The sequence below is a fragment of the Petaurus breviceps genome, unplaced genomic scaffold (genome assembly GCF_028583685.1).
Source record: "Petaurus breviceps papuanus isolate PSGF00001 unplaced genomic scaffold, PetGlider_PUasm1.0 188, whole genome shotgun sequence".
In the NCBI taxonomy this organism is placed as follows: Eukaryota; Metazoa; Chordata; class Mammalia; order Diprotodontia; family Petauridae; genus Petaurus; species Petaurus breviceps.
This window is the reverse complement of record NW_027185804.1, coordinates 3,926,834-3,948,711: the sequence shown is the minus strand read 5'-3', so window position 1 is coordinate 3,948,711 and position 21,878 is coordinate 3,926,834. Positions and strand designations below refer to the sequence as shown.

The window sequence follows — 21,878 nt, the reverse complement described above, 5'->3', positions numbered from 1 at the left end:
AGACAGAAGGTAGTCATAGGGAAGAGGTGGGAAACACGGTCCATTGTGGTCTTAGATACAGCCTATGTCCTCTTTTGGTTCCCTGCCTCAGTGGTATTTTCTGAGGGCCTTCCTAAGGGAGACTCTTCCAGTCATTCACCTCGCCCTGGACCCCTGGGATGGTTCAGAGCTCTCCTAGCTCATGAGCCTGTCTGTGACTCCCTTCTCCCTGCCCCATATGGACTGATGGAGCTTCCTATGACTCCTGGGCTTAGGGAATTATGAAGGAAACCTCTCTGGTAGGGCACCAAGGACTATAGCCATCCAGAATTGGGGCTGGAGGATGGCTGACTCTCCGTGACTCCACCAATTTTTAGATTTTTTCCCCCAGTTTCCCCACCCTCCATTCTGCCAGGCTTTTGAGTCAATGGTATTGGCTTATTGACTCTTGGCAGCCTGGGCAGACTGGGCTTGGTCCTCTGGGCTGGGCTCTCTGTTGGGTTGGGATATTATCCTAGCAATGGCGCATGTAACAGGAGTGTCAGAGTCAGCCATCCTCCAGCTTTAGATGTCACCTGGGACCTCCCTTTTTGCTTCCTCTGCTCATCATGGTTTGGGCTGTTCCATGATTCTTGCTGTCAGAAGTGTGCCACTGGGAGCCGAGTGAGGGCAGAACACTTTCTTCTTTGAGGTCTTAGGGAGAGATATTGCCTCCATGGGGCAGGCTTTGAGAACTAAATGAGAGAGGAAAAAAACCAGCTCCTGTTAGCTCTCACTCTGCCTAGGAAATGGAGGGAGGCTGTGACTGAGGGACACCAGGAGGGAAGGAGCTGGGTTATTTGGGGTAGATCATTTTGTTTTATCTTAACAATGCTGGGGCAGCTAGGTGAATAGAGCACCAACCCTGGAGTCAGAATGGACCTGAGTTCAATTGTGGCCTCAGACACTTAACACTTACTTGCTGTGTGACCTTGGGCAAGTCACTTAACTCCAGTTGCCTTGACTTCCCCCCTCAAAAAAAAAAAAAACAACGCCACCAAAAAAACTATGTTCAGAAGATGGGGAATGCTGTTCCCAAGGGCCAGTATGGGGTGGGGAGGAATGCTGCTTCCCAAACTGTTGGCCAACAAGGATATCCTTAGCTTGCTTTGTTCACCAATTAACAAGTGTTTATTAAGCATCTTCTATGTGTCAGATCCAGGGCTAGGCACTGGGGATCTGAATCATGCCCAGTCCTCAGGAAGCTTATACTTTATCAGAAATGTTATGTGGATACCCAAGAACTGGTGGCAGAAAGAGTACCCTGGACCATGCTGGGTTGGGAGGCCACAAGGTAACACCTAGTCAGTGGCTAGGCAGGGAGAACTCCAGGTTGAGGACAGGGGAGTCAGATGGAGGGCTGGCTGAGAAATAAATTGGACTAAGGATCTGATGGGAGTGATGCAGGGTGTAGGGTAGAGAACAGGCAGGGCTTCCTGGGGCCCCGCAACCTCCCTGGGGGTCTGGGAAGTATTCTCCAAGCTCGTCAGGGCTTGAGTGTGGAACGACTTTTGTTCCTGGTCTCACAGCTGCCCTGGGAGGGAACAGCGTATTTGTGCTGGCCTGCACAGAGACGGCCCAGCCTGGGCCCGAGCCAAGGGGGCTGGCACCAGATCGGCATTCCTGCAGATTGGACACAATGATTTTAACCCAAATCCCACATACTTGATTTAATCACTCGGGGCTTTTTTTTGGGGGGGGGGGAGAAAAAAAAGGGGGGAGGAGAGAGAAAGGAGTTAGTTTCATGCCTAATATGGACAAAAAAAAAAGGATTCCACCCTCTTTCTGGAGCTATGACGTGTGGCCAGCAGGTCTGAATCCTGAAATAGCCCCATCTGCATTTGCTTAGCAGCCAAGGCCAGAGCCCTGGAGCTAGTAGGCAGGGCTTGCACCTGCTGCTCCTCCCCCTGCACCCCAAGTCTGTCTGCCTGATCCCCAGGTATCCCTTGAGCCCCATGACTAGTCCCAGTAACTTAGGACAAGACAGCTTGTATGACTGCTGAGCTTTTGTAGGCCTTTTCTACTGAATGGGAAGGGGGATGGAGGGACTGTCCGAGCTGGCTTCTCACTCCCTTTTCTCTCTCCTCAGCTCCCCTTTCCCACTGCAGCCTTCTCCTTTCTTTTTGCTTCTTGTCTTCCTCTCTGCCTTCCCCCCCCTATTCTGCCTCGTCGGGTCTCCCTCCACCTTCCCCAGAACAGCAGGTAGAGAGACTGCATGAGGGGATACAGGCCACCTCTCCTTTTCAACAGGTTGCTTGACTCAGTGAGTGTCTGCTATCTCAGACCCTCTTGCCCCTACCATGGCCTCATGCTCCCAGATCTAGCAGGGCAGGGGGAAATGTGAACCCCCAAGTCACCCTCCAGTGAGCTCTTGGTCCTCTAGCCTTTATGTTGGTCCCAGAGGGGCCCATTGGTCTGTGCTCTTCTGAGGACGGGGGGTGGGTGAGAAATGTCTGCTGTGGTAGGATGCCTCTGAAGATATGACAGAAAGGGGAGTGCAGGGCAGATAAAATGGGGTCACCCAGAGCTGTGGGGGCTCGAATCATTAAAATGAGGGAAAGCCAATCCGAGAACGTAAGAATGCTTTTGATTCCAGTCCCTCCCCTGCAGCGTCTGCTTAGGGCTGGAAGTTCCCTCTGGGGGTGTGCGAGGGGTTGGGAAATGTGTCTTCAGTGGGAACCTCCATGCCCCGGGCTCTGTGGGGACGAACCCAGACAGTGACCACCTGTTTCTTCTGTGTCTCTGCCTTATTCTCTCTGCTGACTCATCTCCAAATCTCAGCCAAGTGGAAAAGGGCCTCGCCTCCCCGAGGTATACTGCGTCATCAGCCGCCTTGGCTGCTTTGGTTTGTTTTCCAAGGTAAGGGGGTATCCCGGGTCAGTCCGGGAGCTGGGGGTCCTCCTGGACTCACCAGTTGTCAGATTCCCTTAGAAGGTCAGCATGGTTTTAGAGGAAACACTATGGAATGTCAGGTGCTGGGACTTGGATTTGAAGCCCATCTAGCTGTGGGACTATGGTCAGGTTACCACCTCAAGAGCTTCTGTTCCCTCATCTGTAAAATGGGGATATTGAGGATGGTAGCACTTACCTCCCCAAGTTGTTATGCTCCAATGACAACGTATACATAAAGCACTTTGTAAACCTTAAAGTGGCATGTAAGTGTAAGTGTTCGTGTGATAGAGAGTGAGGAAGAGAAACACGGAGTGTTTTGGGCAGCATCTGCAGTCACCAGATGAAAAACCATCTGTGTGCTTGGTAGGCCAGGGGGGGTGGTAGTGCCTCTCCTTCCAAACCTCCCTCCCTGCTCATTGTTTCTGAAACCCCACCTGTTTCTGCCTTGGTCAGAGGTCTGTGAGCCTACTGGGCACAGAGCTCAGCCTTCTGGGTTGTGGCCATGTAGATAGGATACCGGGAGAACCAAATGGTCTGAGGGAGTCTTTTTTGTGCTCAGCTCCAGGACACAGAGTTGGGGGTCTCATTTGGAGAGCCGGGTTTATAGTGGCTGTCATGGGAGGGAAGTGTGAGTCCCATCCACACACAGCCAGGGGGTGAGGGTGTTCTAGACTCTCTGCAGAGGTCAAGAGAACCATAGCCCCTGGGATTAGATCAGTTCCTGCCATGTCCCTGGAGGAGGGAAGGAAACACACTCCATTGATGTGATTGCCTTTCTTTGGATGGTTGGGGCAGATCCTGGATGAGGTGGAGCGACGTCGGGGGATCTCGGCCGCCCTGGTGTACCCCTTCATGAGAAGTCTCATGGAGTCGCCCTTCCCTGCTCCAGGAAAGACCATCAAAGTGAAGACCTTCCTGCCTGGTTCAGGAAACGAGGTATGGCCCGGCTCTTGTGACCTTACTGACGCCCTGGTCTGTGTAGTAAAGTCACACAGTTGCTACTGAACATCAGTCGTGTCTGCAAATCTGGGGGTATCACCCCTTCTCTCTTTTGGGAATCGGGCACAGTGCTGTACAAGTCATAGGTACTGAATACCTCTTGAATGAATGGATGCTCCCCAGTCTGGGGAGACAATTGTGGGAGCTGTGTGGTGGGTGCTGACTGTAGAGCAAAGCCCCAGGGGCTCTGGGTCAGACCCCATGGTCATTGTGTCACAGAAAACCACAAGAACAAATAACAGGAGACAGTACTTCTGGGGTCCCCCAGACCACCACAGCCACCCCGGAGTCCTAACTATCAGCCTCACTTTACCCTTCTGTATCTGCACATGGGAAAGGCTAAGTTGCTCTCCATCCACTGCCTGCACACAGCCTCGGCATAGGCAGGATCCTGGGGTACTCCCTCTGGACAGTGGCCTCACTCGATCATTTCTGGCTGCCATAACATCGCTCCATCCCCTCCTGCTTGGGGTGAGCAGTGAAGGCTGGTAATAATTATTACAGTTTGTATCAGGGAGTCAGGTGGGAAACCCAAATCTGTGGGGGGACAGTCGTGCCCCATGGGGCTTGTGATGAAACTGCCTTAGGATAGTGGAAAGAAATTTTGACTCTTCGAGTGGATTGGTCAAGGCTCCTAGCCTTTTGGGGCCTCAGTTTCCTCGTCTGTCAGACAGCCCCTGCTTAGCCTGCCTCCTAAGGTTGTTGTAAGACTCATGAGAGATAATTGATGTAGCCCCTGTTAATCAAGTTTCCTTGTTATAGGTAGGTGTTCAGTGCTTGAGAGCAGATGCCGTATCCCATAACTTCTTTTGTGTGCTAGTCTTCACCATACCGTTGTACACACTTCCAATGAGCTGTGATTTCCTTGTATGGCTTCTTTTCCTACGCAGAGCTCCACCCTTCCAAGCCTGGGTTCACACTTCAACAAGGAGCTGCGACCATCCTACTGCTCTATACTCTCTATAAAGCCTCCAGGAGGGAGGTATTGGAGGCTTTCCTCTGGCACTTTTGAGTATCTCTAGGTATCTGGATACCTTGATAATCCTATATGTCTATAGACCGTGGCATACCACTATCTGGAAAAAACGAAATGCATGAAAAACCACCGTGACACCCAGTTACATGGACAGCCCACCTTCATTAGGCTGTTACCTTGCTCATTCTCAAAATGTGACCAGCTGACCTCCCGTGCCAGTCAAATGCGTGTTCTCTGATGAGTTTTATATCACATTTTCATGAACAAACTCTCATTGGCAACTTACCTATATTCACCAAGTATCTTTTCATTGGTTGTCATTTTAATTTCACAGAGATCATGGGGTTCCAAGGGTTTATAGCCATAGAACGACCCCAGAAGAATATCGGTGTTTGAGAAATAGGTAGCTAACAGTCTGGGACCATCGGAAGCTCTGTCCGCTGCTTTCCCGAATGTGATCTGGCCTGTTTTCTCCCTCTGGTGCAGTCCAGGGCTCAACCTCTTCAGCGCTTACCTAAGATATGCCTGCTGATGGCCAATGGAGGTGGGCTCCCCCTGTGACTGAGTGTCATTGTGATTTTTCAGCCATTTGGTTTTTCCAGGTTGTGGTGGGTCATGATTTACAGCTATATAGGATTGTCAAGAGGATAAAAACCTGTGTGTGTGTTAGTGATTTGTGATTGTTGTGATACTTTGCTGCCCACTCCTCTCCTTTTCTTGTTTAATTCCGGGTCCACTCTTCATTACCCATCTGTAGCATCTGTTCAGGAGATCTATTGGTATATCTGTGTCTGTATATACGTACATATACATCAACATATACACACAGGCATACTGTAGACTAATTCAATGTGCTGCCCATCCAACTGAATTACAGGCACTTTTCATCAACTTGAAGTTTTTTCTCTGGACTTTTAGATCATTTTACGTGCATCTCACTGAGAGAGGATTTCTTTTATTACTTTGGAAGTGGACACAATCAACATCATTTCATCCCACAAATAGGAGTTTAGGGTCTTACCATTTATAGGGAATTCCTTTTCCTCTTGGATGCAACCCAGCACCCTCTTTCATGGTTTCCCCCAAGAAGAATGTAAATGCCTCATGGGGAAGGACTGTTCTCATTTTTGTCATTGTATCCCCAATGATTGGCCCAATATTAGCTACACAGCAATAATAACTCTTATGAAATTGAGTGGAGTAACAGTGACAGATGCTTCTGGAGAGGACATCCATCTCCATGTTTTATGCCTTGCTGGATATTTTGTAGAGTGAAAATATCTAACTGGGTGTCCTTGTGGCTTTTCATCCACTTGGCGGTTTTTTCAGATTGTGGTGTGCCATGATTTGTAGCCATATACAGTAGCCAAGAGGGATATTGGTATTTTTAAAAAATTGTATGTGTGTGAACAGCTTGTGTTTGTTAAAAGCTCCAGATGGCTCTGTCTGCGGTTTTGTCTGTCAAAGTATCTTGTGTAGTCTTAAGACACTGCACGGAAGACAATATTAGGAGAGAAACTCTTCAGCCTACCTTTTGTTCTACCAAGTCAAAAACTTAAAAAAAAAAAACTCAATAAGCAATAAACATAAGAGAGATCTTGCATTTTTTATACCATTCAATCACTTGTGTGACTGAAGTCATCTGCCTGAAAATCACAGGCCCCCACAGTCTCCAAAGCCCTGAAATTGCCAATTACCCAAAAGGTGAAGGAGAGAAGGCTGGTGGGAATAAATCAGCTACTGTATATCATTGCCAATGGTTCAAATTTACCAAGTGGCATAGAGATGTCATCCAGGAAATGATATGTGGCTGGTAAAGGAAGTGAGCCAGTCACCCATACCCACGAAATCTTAAGAGACTTAAAAGAAAGGCCTCTGGCACTTTGAGTAGATCCTCTGTGGGGGATTGGTGGGAGGCCACAGACAAAAAGCCAAGTCATCAGACATTGCTAAGTGCCTCCTGTTTGCCTAGCACAGTGTTTAGTGCTGGATAAGAATCACACAGGATGTGAGGGGTTAGAGGGGTTATGCTGCACTCTGGGAGGTCATACCTACTTCTGTGAGATCGCAGATTGATTGAAATCATTTCCCCCCCCCAATGTGGTAGTCAGTCTCACCTCTTTTTTGTGGATTTAATTAAGGAGACTTTGTAGCATTCCGCAGCTCAAGCTGTTCTTATCACCCTTTGCTGAACTCTCTGGAGGGCTGCCCATCTATCTTGCCCAGGCTAGAGCAGGATGACAAGCAGATGTATTGGTTCTGGACCCTGAGAGTAGCTTTTGTGAAAGGTGGGGTCCCCACCCTCAGATACCTGATTCCTCTAGTCTCACACCCCTCATGCCTAGAGTAAATTCCCACCCCTGCCCATCCCTAACCCTTACACTGACTCTCTGGGAAGGTTTGCCCAGGAGGAGGAGGGAGTGCTCTGGGGTAGTAGCACCAGCCTTGGTCAGAACTACCTCCTGAGAAGTGTCTGAGACTCGGGATCAGCATGGTGAGCGTGCCTGTGCCATGCTCTGGGAGATGGCCAGTGTCATGGCTGCAGCCTCCATCCCTTCCTGACAAGGGAGCCAGAAGGAAATTGCTGATGTCTTGCCTGTCATCTCCCATGCTGTCACTCTAACATCGTGGCCTTCTCTCTCCCTCCAAGGATTAGGATGAGGATGGCAGGGGCTACCTAAAGCAGGTACTTCACAGTTTAAAAGGGTGAGAGGCATTGGCATGGGAGAGCCTAGATTACTTTTCCTATTAAGAATAGGAGATGCCTGGAATTGTTAGCTGTGGCCCCCACCTACAGGCAGAGAGAAAGATAGCATGGTCTTCGTAGTATCTCCGAAACCTGGCCTTCTTCCTTGATTATAAAGGCTGATCAGGGCAGGAGCAGACCAGTCTAGGTCCAGCACCTCTGCCTGGAGAACTAGGAGATAGTGGTCAGGCAGCTGCTCGAGCAGGTTCTCAGGGTGTCGTGAGGCAGATTCTTAAGCTCCTTCATGCTCCCTGCCCCATGAATGAGGAGTTTGAATGGCCCAAGAGCCCTTTCCTGGCAGGACCAGCTGTAGAGTTGGATCCACTGGGGACAACCTTTTCTCCTTCCCTTCCCTGCTTCTAGAAGCTTGGTCTTCTTTCTTTCCTTCCTTTAATCATTCCTTTCTTTCTTCTCTCCTTCTCGCCATCCTTCCTTCCTTTGAGCTTGGCCAAGAGAGAAGATGAAGGTATTTATTTGTGACTGTGTTGGGTGTTGGGCCTAGAGAGCAGGGCAGGGCCTGGGACTGTGTGAGGATAGAGGGATGGAGGGTGGATTCAGGTCCTCGCCCTTCATCCACATGGCTCACCCTCTTCCTCTGCCTGGTTCCTCACAGGTGCTGGAGCTGCGGCGGCCCATGGACTCACGCCTGGAGCACGTCGACTTTGAGTGTCTCTTCACCTGTCTCAGCGTGCGTCAGCTCATCCGGATCTTTGCTTCACTGTTATTGGAGCGGCGTGTCATCTTTGTTGCTGACAAGCTCAGGTGGGGCCAGGAGGAAATGATGGGGGTCTGGGAGGGAGGGAGAGAGGGAAGAGGGAAGAAGGGAAGGAAGGAGGGAGGAGAAAGGAAGGAAGGAGGGAGGGGTGAAGAAAGGAGGGAAGGAAGGAAAGAAGGAAGGGGGAAAGAAGGAAGGAAGGAAGGAGGAAGAAGGAAGGAAGAAGGAAGAAAGGAAGAAGGGAGGAAGGAAGGAAGAAAGGAGGGAGGAAGGAAGGAAAGAAGGAAGGAAGGGAGGGAAGGAGGGAAGGAATGAAGGAAGGAAAACTTGCCTGTCCTCCCAGAGGAGCCACAGTTTTCCCATTTGCCTCCCCTGGGGATTCTCCTCCCTGTGACCTTGAGTCCCATTGCTGGAGCATCACATGAGTGCTTCTGGGAATGTGTCTTTCATTAACATCCCCATTCAGTATTTTGTCAGTGTCCAGCCTGGACAGTGAACTGTGAGCAGCTTAGAGCTACACATAGTCCTAAGGGTGAAGGAGTTTATTAAAGAATTGGGTACATTAAGGTTTAGGTGTGTCCAGGAGGGGCGGCTAGGTGGTACAGTGAATAGAGCACTGGCCCTGGAGTCAGGAGGACCTGAGTTCAAATCCGGCCTCAGACACAGACACAGACACAGACACACACACACAAACTAGCTGTGTAACCTTGGGCAAGTCACTTAACCCCAATTGCCCTGCAAAAAAAAAAAAAAAAAGTTTAGGTGAGTCCAAGAAGCATTCATTCAAGTTATAAAAATCACAGAAGTCCAGAATTGGAAGGAACACGAGAGTCCATCTAGGCCAACTCAAACCTAATGGAAAATTGCTTCTACATCACCAGCAAGTGAACCCACGTTCTCCTGATAGACTTCCAGGTGACACTGTTCTCTCCTGGTTCTCTTGACTGACAACACCTTCTCAGTCTCTCTTGCTGAACCTCATGCTCATTTAGTGGTTGTCTCCCAAGGTTCCATCTTGGGGCCCTTTTCTCTTCTCCCTCTATACTATTGCTTAGTGATCTGGTCAACTCCCATAGTCAGTTATCACTATGCTGATAATTCTGCATGTGTTTGTACATTCAGCCCTAATCTCTCTCGTCACTTCTAGTATTGCATCACCAAATGCTTTTTGTATAACTTGAATTGTAATGTCTCATTGGCATCTCACACTCAACATGTCCAAAAAAAGAATTTGTTCTCTTTCTTCCCCACACCTTCCTCTTTCCCCAGATTTTCTATTACTGTCAAAGGCACCACCAATATACCAGTCACCCAGGTTCAATGCCACTCTTGATTCCTTGCTCACTCTCAATTCACATACCTAATCTATTGCCAAGAGTTACCATTTCTACCTTTGTAATATCTTACATATATGTCCCCTTTTTTCTAGCCACACGGCCACTTTCCTGGGACAGGCCTTCACCACCTCTTACCTGGACTATTACAACAGACTTTGGTTGGTTTTTCCCTGTCTCAAGACAATGATCATGTTTCCCTTAAGTCTTCTTTTCTCTAGGATAAACATTCCCATTTTCTTTAATCAAAGATTTCATGCATGATGCATGATCTCGAGGCCTTCCACCATTCTGGTCCCTCTTGTCTGGACGTGGTCCATCTTCTTATTGGCTTCTCCAAAATGTAGTGGCTAGAATTGAACCCAGTACTCCAGAGGAACTCTAAGCAGGGCAAGGTACTCCGGCACCATTACTTCCATAGCTCTGGACACTGCACCTCTCTTAAATGTAGCTTAGGACCCTTCTAGCTTTTGTGACTCATATCTCTCACACATTTTGAGCTGGTTGTCAATGAAAACTCCCAGATCTTTTTTCTTGTCACAGAACTATTATCATTACTTTTGCTCATCCTGAAGTTGATTTTTTTGGACCCTGGATTAGAAATTTTTACTTAACTCTGTATTTGTTGTTATTTAGTCATTTTTGGTTGTGTTCAACACTTCATGACCCCTTTTGGGGTTTTCTTGGCAAAGATACTGGAGGGATTTGCCATTTCCTTCTTCAGCTCATTTTATAAACGAGGAAACTGAGGCAAGCAGGGTTAAGTGACTTGCCCACGGTCACACAGCTACTAGGTGTCTGAGGCTGGATTTGAACTCAGCCCTTCCTGACTCTAGGTCTGGCCCTCTATCCAGTGAGCTACCTTTTAACTCTGTTTAAATTAATCTTATTACATATAACCCAACAATCAATCTAGCCTTTGGAGATCTTGATGGATCTGGATTCTGTTCCCAAACCTAGTCATTCATCCCTTTCTGACTTTTGTCATCTTTAAATTTGACCAGCATATTATCTAAGATTTCAACCAATTCACTGATAAAATTATCTGACATTTATGTAATGTTTTGTGGTTCTCAAAACCCTTTTGTATATAATCGAAAACAGTTGCTCAGATAGCAGACTTGCCTATGGCTTTCCTATGTCCAGTTATCCAGGCTGGAAGCCTTGGGGTTTTCTTTGACTCTTCCTTTTCCCTTGCTTGACATTGCTCTTTCTCCACCTCCCCCCCGCCACTGTCTTCCACCTCCCCCCCCTGCCCCGCCCCATGCAGTCCATTATTTCTTTTCTTTTCTTTTTGCTTTTTGGAGGGCAATAGCCTGACGGCTAGTAAGTGTGTCAAGTGTCTGAGGCCAAATTTGAACTCAGGTCCTCCTGACTCCAGGGCTGGTGCTCTATTCACTGCGCCACCTAGCCGCCCCCAATCCATTATTTCTACTTCCACAATGTCTCCTGTTTTATCATGCTCCATCATTGCTCATAGTGAGGTACCTACTGCCATGCTTGGGCCTAGGTCTACCTTCATCCTGGCCTATCCATTCTGATTCTCCTTTGCTGGATCATCTTCCTCCTGCCATCCAAGGTGGGGACTCACCCGAGTGTCCCAAAGTCTCCTCTCTCCACACTCCCTCATGCCTGACATCTAACATATATTTGTTGAATTGAATACATTTTTCCCTCTGGTTCAGCTATAAATCACTTGAGGGTAGGATCTATACTATATGTATCTTTTTATGTGCATGTATGTATTTGCATGTTTATACCTTGCCTAATGATAACATGCCCTTGCACATAGTAGGCATTTAATCAGTTCATTGAATTTAATAGTGAGAGGCCTGTCCTTCCTCCCTCACCTCCATTCCTGTTTATGCATCCCTCATTCCCTGTCCAGGAAGAGGAGAATCAAGACTGCTCCTAAGAGAGTAAGCCAAGGTTTTGAAAAGAAAAAATTTCCCCTATTTCAAAACAAGCATTAGGAAATTTCCCCTACTTCCAAACCCCAATATTTCTTATACTCTAAAGCATTAAGTATGGTAAACTTTCTGGTAAGAAATAATCAGGTCCTTTTGAGTTGGCAGCTGCCCAGAATTGGGGTTGCACCCATTCTGACTCTAGTCTAGCAATGAGTAGGCATTAGTAGGTAGTGTCTCTAGTGATGTAACTTAGGAAATTTTGACCTTGGCCCTGTGACATTTAAATTATTATTATTATTATTATTATTATTTGCTTTTTGGAGGGCAATTGGGGTTAAGTGACTTGCCCAAGGTCACACAGCTAGTTTTTGTGTTAAGTGTCTGAGGTCGGATTTGAACTCACGTCCTCCTGACTCCAGGGCTGGTGCTCTATGCACTGCACCACCTAGCTGCCCCCATTTAATATTTTTTTATCTTTGACTTTGATGAAGGCCTAGTTGGGAAGCTTATCATCTTTGCAGGGAAGAGGAAATTGGGAAGGACCCAATGTCAGCCTGCTCTGCCCACCTGTTTCATAGACTCCTGCTTTGACCCAGGCATCATTTGATGACCCTGAAAAACTCAACCCTTAACCAAACTCTGGTTTTTCCTTCTTTGCCCAGCTTCTGTGCCCCTCCCACCCCCTCCCCAACTTAGTATCATATCCTAGACTCTGAATGTGGCCATTGTTTGTGCCCATGGCTTCAGGCTGCGGGTGTGAACACATTCCAAGGTTGGGGCTCCTTCGTTCTCCTCGTGCTGGCTGGCTATGCAGGAATTCTGCTCTGTGCCAGGGCTAAGGGGCAGGGAGCAGGGGAGGGCAGGTGTCACAGAGTACGCAGCATTGGGGTTTGAGCACCAGCTGCCTGAGAGGGTTTGTATTGTGCTGTTATTTAGTATCACAAAAAATGTCCCCTCTTCTTCTCCAAGTCTTTGCTCATGAAGAAAACTTCTACTGGTCTGGAGTATGGGAGAAGAGAAGGGGTCTTGACTTTGTGGAACATAGAAACACCTCAAGGTGCTAGAAAAATCTCAGTATTTTAGATGGATTACTCCCTTCTTCCTGGGTCGGAAAAAGAACTATAATTTTGCCCAACATACTGCCTTATGCATAGCAGGTGATGGATAGATATTTGTTCATTGAATTATTTAATTCAATGACCCGGAAGCCTGAAAAAGATGTCCACTAGAGGGCCCACCAGCACATTCTGGGTCCCTTAGAAACTTGATCCAGCATCAGATCCTACTGTATCACCTTTCCCACCTGCCATTTTGTCCCATTAAAACCGGAGGGGAGATCCCTTGTGTCCCTCTCCCCACCTTCCCAATACCGCCACCACAGCTGTCTGTTCTAGGAGAAGGGCCTTTGGAATCTGTAGACAGGAGTTATCAGGCAGGGCTCATGTATAGTAGACATGGGGCATTGCTCAGGGCTATAAAGGGATAGAAAGTGGGGCCAGCCAGGTTTGATAAAGAGCTTCATTATCCTAGACCTGCCTGGGCAAGGAGGTGACAGTGGGTGGAGTCACCTCCTGGAGGCCCTGAAGACAAGACTCTACAGGGTGGGGTCCTGCTAGAACTTGGACCTAGACCAAGTCAACTCCGGAGTGTCAGCAATACAGGGAAACATTCTCTTTTGGATTGGAATGATGATCTCTGTGGTCTTTTCCAGCTCCAACATGCTTTGAGCCAGTGAATCATAGACTTCCTTCACTCTTTAACACACAGTCAGGACACACACTCAAGCTGAGTTTACCTATGCTCATATTTGTTCATCTCCAGCTATGTGTGCAAAGCATACAATGAGAATTTCTATCATTTTTTTTGGTGATAAACAAAGCCATTGGTGGGGAGGGGATTCGAGATCGCCAAGGGAAAGAGTACAAGGGAGAGAGGAGAATATTTCCCCACACTTAAGGGAGGATGGAGGATGATGAAGCTTTGAAGAAGATGGAGAAAGACCAGTCAGAGAGGTAGGAGGAGAACGAGAAGTCAGACAAGCCCAGAAGTTCTAAAATGCTGTGTATACCTCTGCCGCCCTTGCAGATCTGGCCTTGCACACTCCCTCCCTTATTAGTCCGTCCTCTTGTGCTAGGCCGGGCCATCTCTGGAGCACTGGTGTGTGTGCGTGTATTGTGCTCACTAGGACACTCGTATCTGTTGGGTGTGATTACGCTTTGGCCCTTCTTGGGGATGTTGACTGATGGGGAGGCCCTGCCCTACCTTGTCTGATCTTCCTGTAATAGTTTTTTGGGTATCTTTTGGAGACCAAAGCCCTCGGGAGGCTCAGTGTTCATCTCCCTTTGCCCCGGGTTGGGGCAGGTGTTTTGCTCTTTTCACACCCACCATCTTCCCCGGGCTGAGGTGCTCTGTCTTTCTCCTTCTCTCTAGCACCCTGTCCAGCTGTTCCCATGCAGTGGTTGCCTTGCTCTACCCCTTCTCCTGGCAGCACACCTTCATCCCTGTGCTCCCAGCCTCCATGATCGACATTGTCTGCTGTCCCACCCCTTTTCTGGTTGGTCTGCTCTCCAGTTCCCTCCCCAAACTGAAGGAGTTGCCTGTGGAGGAGGTAGGTCCTAATGGTTGGGGAAGGAAGGAGGGGAAAGGGAAGGGGAGGGCAGCTCATCTTCTTGGGTTTGACTTGTCTGCTGTCCCTAGGCTCTCCCCTCTGCTCTTGGTCCCTCTACCTACTTCTTCTGGAATGGCATCTCTGGGAAGGAGCTGGTACCCCAACTCACTCTGTAGGTTACTAAGCTCTGGGTATGCATGGTGCCAGGAAGATGACTTGGTGAGAACCTTCCATTACCCTAGAATTCTCTTTTTTCCTCAGGCCCTGATGGTGAATCTGGGATCTGATCGGTTCATCCGCCAGGTAAGCAAGGTGTGAGTTAGCCTGTGGCTGGTGGTCTCTACCCTGGGTTACAGGCTTGGACCAGCCCCCAACACAGAGCTTCTTCACCTTTTTTGTGTCCTGGACTCCTTGGGTAAAAGTCTGGTAAAGCCTCTAATCCTCTTCTCAGAACAGTGTTCTTAAATGCATAAAGTAAAATACCTAGGATTACAAAGGAAGCCAGTTATGTTACAATTCGGCTTGTTGTACCTGACTCTTCATGACCCCCGTTTAGGATTTCTTGGATAAGATGCTAGAATAGTTTGCCATTTCCTTCTCCAACTCATTTTACAGATGAGGAAACTGGGACAAATAGAGTTAAGTGACTTGCCCAGGGTCACAGAGCTAGTAGGTGTCTGAGGCCAGATTTAAATTAAGGTCCTCCTTTCACTTCACTCCTCCTCTTCATCCCTTAGCTGCCCAAAATTCAGTTAGAAAAACATGAAAAGGAGTAACAACTCACATTCACAGTTAACCCAAGGTTTTCAAACAGCGACTCACCCCCTCACAAACAAGAGTCCAGACTGCATTTGGGCTTATTATACTTTTTAATTCTCAGTGTTGTGGGGTTCCTTTATTGGCAGTGGAAAGGAGCCCCTTGGGAGTTCCCTTCCTTCTCTGGCAGGAATCTGAATATCTGAGAAAGAGAGGCAGCTGGGTGGTCTTCTGGATAAGGAGCCACAAGACCCTAGGTTCTAGCCCTTTCTCCACCACTTATTAACCAGATGACCTTGGCCATGCCATTTAAATTCTTGGAATCCAGATTTCTTCATCAGTAAGACAGGTCTAAGATCCCACATGAGTCCAGCTTCTGGTTCTCTGAAGCCAGAGTTGGAGAGAACAGAGTCACGGTGGGTCCTCACCTGTCTGGGAGGGATCTAGCACCATGTTCTGGCCACAGGGTTTAGCAATCCTTTCTTGTTTCATTCTCGTAGATGGATGATGAGGACACCCTATTGCCTAGGAAGTTACAGGCGGCCCTGGAGCAGGCTTTGGAGAGAAAGAATGAATTGATCTCCCAGGACTCTGACAGTGACTCTGATGATGGTAAGAAGGGGGCTAACTGGTCTGGGCTCTGGTGTAGCTATCAGGGCTAGAGAGTAGCCAAGGGGTAGGGAAGGCTTAAAAATTAAAAATTTTTATTTAATTTTAAATTTAAATTAAAAAAAAATTAAATGCACTTAAAAATTACTCTCCATGGTATGTTTTGGGCCAAGCCTGATCTGCTTGATGGAAGGACAAGGAGAGACCTTCCTCCCAAGTCGCTCCTTCAGATTGGAATACCCCAAGCCCAGATCCCATCAGTGTCTCAGGGGAGAAGGGGATCATGGTAATTTCTCAGAGGATGTCTAACCATCCTGGAGAATCTTCCCATATTGTACCCCTGCATGTAGGTCCCCATTGTGGTCACTTACAGGGAAGCTTATATAAATATTTAGCTTTGTATTAGTCTAAATCTCTCTGATCATAAGAATGAGGAGAGGCCTCTTGGTTACTTCCTCTGGTGCTCGACCTGCAGAACTGTTCCTGTCCTACCCAGGACCTCCTTGGTGGGGAGGAGATATACATACATGTCCACGGAGGGTCTCTGCTGATCGGGGGGTCAGGACCCAGTTGTGACCCTGACGTTTATGTGTGTGTTTGGTATGTGTGAAGAGGAGGATGGAGAGATTCTTCAGACTGCGTACCCTTTTTATTCATATGGAAAGTGTTCATTCAGGACCGACTATGTGAACTGTGCTATACTAGGCAGGCTGAGGAATGCCAAAAGCATTCCCCTTGCCAACTGGGAGACAATAATTCAGTTGTGGAGACAAGACACAGGCAGACCAAAGAGCAAGTATGTGACTATAACCAAGGGCTAGAGAAGTGTGAACGTTCCCTGTGGGCTAGAACTCTGAGCAAGGCCCACCAGAGGAGGTGGGATTTAGATGTTTCCCCTTCCCTTCTTTAAAATAGCTTTGTTTTATTTTTAAATTATGAACTTAACAAACCAGGACATTTCAATACACAAAGAATATAAAAAGCGATTTTGTGTGTTAATCTGAATCTCTAGTATGGAAGAGTTTTTTAAACTACATATTAAACATGATAACATTGCACAGTTTGTTCATGTCTCTCCTTATATTTCCTTCTCTCTCTTGCATATTTTTTTGTTTTCATTGACATTCTTTTCTTTATTTTCCTTCCTTCCTTCCTTCCTTCCTTCCTTCCTTCCTTCCTTCCTCCCTCCCTCCCTCCCTCCTTCCTTCCTTCCTTCCTTCCTCCCTCCCTCCTTCCTTCCTTCCTTCGTCCCTCCCTCCATCCCTCTCTCCTTCCTTCCTACAGATTTCCCCCTCATATAAAAGCACTTCCTTGTAATAAATAAGTATAATCCAGTAAAATAAATTCTCACATCGCTAGTGGTTGAACATGAGTGCCTTGTCATCCATTGGCTCTCTGCCAGGATGTGGGATGCATACTCCCACCAACTGGTCTTCTGGACTTAACGATTCTTCATCACATCTGTCAGATCTCTGAAGTCTTTATTGTGGTTTATAAGCTATTCTCCTTTACATTATTACAGTGTCCAAGTGGATTTGCTCACTCAATTTTGCATTAGTTCATATGAGTCTTCCCAGATTTCTCTAAATTCATCCCTTTTCTATTTCTTAGCATTCCATTACATTCATATAATTTTTTTCAGCAATCCCATTTAATGGGCACCATTTTCCCCCCTATAACAAAAAGTTCTTATACAAATATTTTTTTGCACATATGGGCTCTCTCTCTCTCTCTCTCCATCTTTGGCCTCTTTGGGACATGTACCCGGCTGTGTTATTGCTAGGTCCAGTGTGATATATAGTTTAGTGACTTTTGGGGCAAAGGTGGGACCAATTCCCAGCTCCACCGACCCAAAGCCCCTCCAACAATTGTCTCTTTCCTTTTGTTTTCCTTTGTCCCTCCTAGAGTGTAATACCCTTAATGGGCTGGTATCTGAGGTGTTTATTCGGTTTTTTGTGGAGACCATCGGGCACTACTCTCTGTTTCTAACTCAAAATGAGAAGGGGGAAAGAGCCTTCCAGCGGGAAGCCTTCCGAAAATCTGTGGCCTCTAAGAGCATCCGTCGCTTCCTGGAGGTTTTCATGGAGTCCCAGATGTTCGCTGGCTTCATCCAGGACAGAGAGTTGAGGAAGTGTCGGGCCAAGGGTAAGAAGGGGGAGGATGGGGCGGGAGCTGGGTCTGGGACACCCACAGTGGCCTCCTGTTCCTTTTGTTGATGCCTTCACCAGGGCTGGTGTTGTAGAGACTTCCAGGGTGTCAGGAGGTGGACAAGGTTCAAGCCTCCTTGACTTTCCATTTTCTCTGAAAGGGAGGGTCAGTGCCCTTCACAGGACTCCTGAGAAGGGCCTTGTGCCTGATTTCCCATTCCTTCTCTCTATGGGTCCCCCATCCCCAAGGCATTCTTACCAGTAGACATCTCAGGAAGGTGACTGCAATGGCTTCATTGGGAAGCTGGGGATGATGAATGTAGTAGAATGTGAAGGGGACCATTCTCTTGATGGCCAGGGGCTGATCACCCTTTCTTCAGACTTGCTCTGCTTGCCCCAGATAGCAGGACTCGGGACACTGGGTGGGCACAGAGACCCAGCCTCAGGCTCCACATGAGGAAAAGCATGCAAACAAAATGGAGCAGATTGCTTCAAAGGTTGTGAGTTCCCCATTGCTGGAGTACATGTAGGGATGTGTTGTCAATGGGTAAGGTAATGGTGTCTAAAGCTCCTTCTAAACATGGATATTCTGTGACTCCATCGTAAATTCCTTAAGGGCAGGATTTGTGCTGTGTGTATCTTTGTATCCCTGGTACCTAACGCAGGTCTTTGCAGATGGCAGACACTTTGATTCACGTTTGTCAAATTGAATGGGGGGAGTCCTATCCCCCTGGTGGCTTTTTAAAAAGCCAGCTCCATGAGAAGATTGAGCAGTTCTGTAGTTTCTTGAACAAACATTAATTGCAACCTACCATGTACATAGCCTTGGCTGAGGCCCCTGGCTCCAGCCTCCCCAGGTGCTGGAAACAGCAGCTCCTCAGATATTTGGAGAGACCATGGTGGCCCCCTGCCCTGCCCATCGTGCTTGTGCCGTGGGCCTGGCCTGCTTCTTTTTCCAGTCATACATGCTATGAGTAATTTCTCTGAGCCTCAGTTTCTACATCTGTCAAGTGGGGTAATAGCAGTCAGAGGACCTGCCTTGAGAGGGTTGTCATGAAAAAGACCACATGAGTGCGGGGTGATCATTTACATAGCATTTTACACCTGTGGCCTCTTTGATCTCCACAGCCACCCTGTTAAACCTTGGCAAACGTTAAAGTACTCTGTTGTTGTTCAGTTGTGTCCGACTCTTTGTGTCCTTTTTGGGGTTTTCTTGGCAGAGATACTGGAGTGATTTGCCATTTCCTCCTCCATCTCATTTTATTTTATTTATTTATTTATTTGCTTTTTTGGAGGGGGAGGGCAGGACAATTGGGATTAAGTGACTTGTCCAAGGTCACACAGCTAGTAAGTGTTAAGTTTGAACTCAGGTCCTCCTGACTCCAGGGCTGGTGCTCTATCTACTCTGTCACCTAGCTGCCCCCTCCATCTCATTTTATAGATGAAGAAACTGAGGCAAACAGGGTCAAGTCACTTACTTGCCCAGGGTCACACAGCTAGTAAGTGCCTGAGACCAGATTTGAACTCGTGAAGAAGAATCTTGCTGACCTCAGGCCCTGTGCTCTATGCACCATGGCACCCCTAGTGGCTTCCAAAGTGCTCTATATAGATGCTAGCTAGTCTTTATTATTTGACATAGGGGGTGACTAAGTATATGGAAGAAAGATCTGAGTTCAAATGCTGCCTCAGACACATACCAGTTGTGTGACCCTAGGCAAGTCACGTCATCTCTGCCTGCCTCAGTTTCCTCATCTGTAAAATGGGAATAATGATAACACCAGGGTTGTTGTGAGGCTCAGTTGAGATAATTTTTGTTAAGTTCTTTATATAAATCACAGCTAACATCTCTATAGCACTTACAATGTGCCAGTACTGTGCTTAGTGCTTTATTTTTTTAATCTAAATTTTATTTATCTATTTTCTAAATTAATTTATGAATTATTATTAATTTTAAGACAAAATTATTAAATTTGTTTATTATCTAAATCTTGCTGTTTTATTTTTGTCATCACTGTCATTGTTTCCGTTGTTTCCATTGTCCTTTGGGTCCCTGAGAGAGGGGCAGTGGCTTGCCCTCAGGGTGACGAGGCTGAAGCCAGACCCTCCTTTCAGACCAGGCCGCCCCCTCTCCCTCTTTCTTCCCCACTGCCGAATGTTCTCATAGGGTGGTCGTGTACCATTAAGCGTGAGGTCTCAGGAGTCCCCCTTATCAATGCTTATGTAATAAAGTCACCGTAATTCTTCTGGTTCCCTCCGGTAACCGCAGTCCATCTCCCCTCCTCTTTCCAGGCCTGTTTGAGCAGCGAGTGGAGCAGTATTTGGAGGAACTCCCCGACACAGAGCAGAGTGGCATGAATAAATTTCTTCGAGGCCTGGGTGAGTGGCTGCTTCTGTGAGAACTGGCCTGGGGTCTGCCTTGTGCTGACAGGGTCGATACAGGCCAGAAGGGAGGGCACGGAGGTGAGCCAGACCCAGAGAGGTGAGTCTGGGGCAGAAGTCTTCAGGGGACATTGGTATCCTATCACGACTTCCAAGTGGGGGGATGCTGTCTTTTGTGGGAGCTTATTCTGGGGAGGCGGCCACAGGAAAAGGGGCATCCTGCACAGGCCAGGCTATGATCTTTTTTTTTTCTCAGGGGGGTGAGTGAGAGTTTCTTGGTTAAGACACACTCAAATGCAGAACATTGTTATTTCCAGGACAGGACAGGGCCTGGGGAAGGGACAGTTCCTGAGTGGCCCAATTCAAATGTGCTAGCCAAAGTTACTTCCAGCCTCTTTAAGGAGAATAATTAAATTATAGAAGAGCATTCCTAAAAAGGCCTTTTGAGAGAATCAGTTCCAACCCCCTCAGAGTAACTGAGCAGGGGACTTGCCCATAGCCCACCTAGTTACTCATTGGCAGTCTTGGGATAAGAACTCTGGGCCTGGCACTCTTACTGCTTGCCAGCTTGGAGGATGGGTATGTGGTATCTGTACGTTTGTCTCTTCTCCTGGCCTGAGAGAGATAGAGAAGCGGCCGGCAAAGAGGAAAGTGTTTAACAGAGAGGTGATGTTGACCCATTCCCCTCTATCTCTGATCCATAGGCAACAAAATGAAGTTCCTTCACAAGAAGAATTAAACCCCTTCATGGCCAGGAGACTATTTATCAGATTGAGCAGAGAGCCCAGTGTCCACAAAGCCAGGGGCAGTGAAGATGGGGCCTCCCTCCCTCTGCTGCTGGCACAGAGTTCCTGCATCCTAGCCCCCTGCTGACCACAGCTGCCAAGCCCCATCCACGCCCAGGATGTCCCAGGATGCGTGTTTGTAAATAATCTCTTGCAAGCTTTTGGAACTGGTTTTGTAATGAACAAGGAGAACGGTGTTAAATATTTCTATGGATCAAATTTTGCTTGGTGCCAGCGATTGGCCACTTATGTGCGACTGACTGTCTCAGCCAAACCACTGACCTTTCCCTCAGAGGAGTCTGTCCCTCAGCCCAGAGCTGCGGCAGAGGGACTTGGATGCCTGAGGCCCCTGCTCCCGATACGGGGCCCTAGGGAGCAGAGAAGCCATTTCATTGGTGCAAGAGGACTGGTTTTTATGTTACAGAGTTTCTGTTTTTCTCTAGTTTTCTTTCTATCTCATTTGGAAACACCAGGCCAGGTGGGCCACATTTGCAGCAAGGTACTTGGCTCCTAGACGCTCACACCCCTGTCCCCAGCCTTCTGATGATCAGTGAGCTGTCGGGAGCCCCCCACCTCTCCGCATTACAACTGCTGACACCAACTGGCCCCTGTTTGCCCTTTCCTGCAGCCAGCAGCAGTGGCAATTTGGTACAGCATGTCCATTCTCCGTAGTGTACGGGTGTGCCCAATAAATGATGTACAGTTGTCTGGGTCCGAGGCTTTGTGTGTTGTTCCTTGGCCTCCCTGATGGGGAGAGCCACTGCACTGCCAGGGGCTGGGGCTTCGGTACCACCCAAGGAAATAAACACCAGCAGGCAAAGAGTATCCAGCTTCCCATTAATGGGTCAACCTCCAGACCTTTACACTGACTTTCCCCACCAAGAACAGACAGTAAGCCCTTAACATACTTCAATGGTACCTTTACCTAGAGCTCCTTAGGAAGGATCTATTTTCAGGTGTAGTGGCATAGAGAGATGCACTCTCTAGAGCCCTTTTTTATTGAA

General features: G+C 47.7%; 1 protein-coding gene across 7 annotated transcripts in view; it reads left to right on the top strand.

Annotated features, from left to right (window-relative positions):
• The window catches only part of DENND2B (DENN domain containing 2B), a 142,215-nt gene extending 120,629 nt beyond the window's left edge, over positions 1 to 21,586 (top strand). For 6 of the 7 annotated variants that reach the window (XM_069091174.1, XM_069091175.1, XM_069091171.1 and 3 more), the window contains 9 exons: positions 2,800 to 2,877; positions 3,706 to 3,846; positions 8,245 to 8,393; positions 14,021 to 14,198; positions 14,460 to 14,501; positions 15,455 to 15,566; positions 17,469 to 17,708; positions 20,000 to 20,086; positions 20,794 to 21,586. In XM_069091174.1, coding sequence (XP_068947275.1) covers positions 2,800 to 2,877; positions 3,706 to 3,846; positions 8,245 to 8,393; positions 14,021 to 14,198; positions 14,460 to 14,501; positions 15,455 to 15,566; positions 17,469 to 17,708; positions 20,000 to 20,086; positions 20,794 to 20,828 — 1,062 coding nt within the window. In that variant the 3' untranslated portion in view covers positions 20,829 to 21,586. The remainder of the gene's footprint in view (positions 1 to 2,799; positions 2,878 to 3,705; positions 3,847 to 8,244; positions 8,394 to 14,020; positions 14,199 to 14,459; positions 14,502 to 15,454; positions 15,567 to 17,468; positions 17,709 to 19,999; positions 20,087 to 20,793) is intronic. The other variant, XM_069091173.1, reaches the window with a different exon arrangement.
• Positions 21,587 to 21,878: the final 292 nt, after the last annotated feature.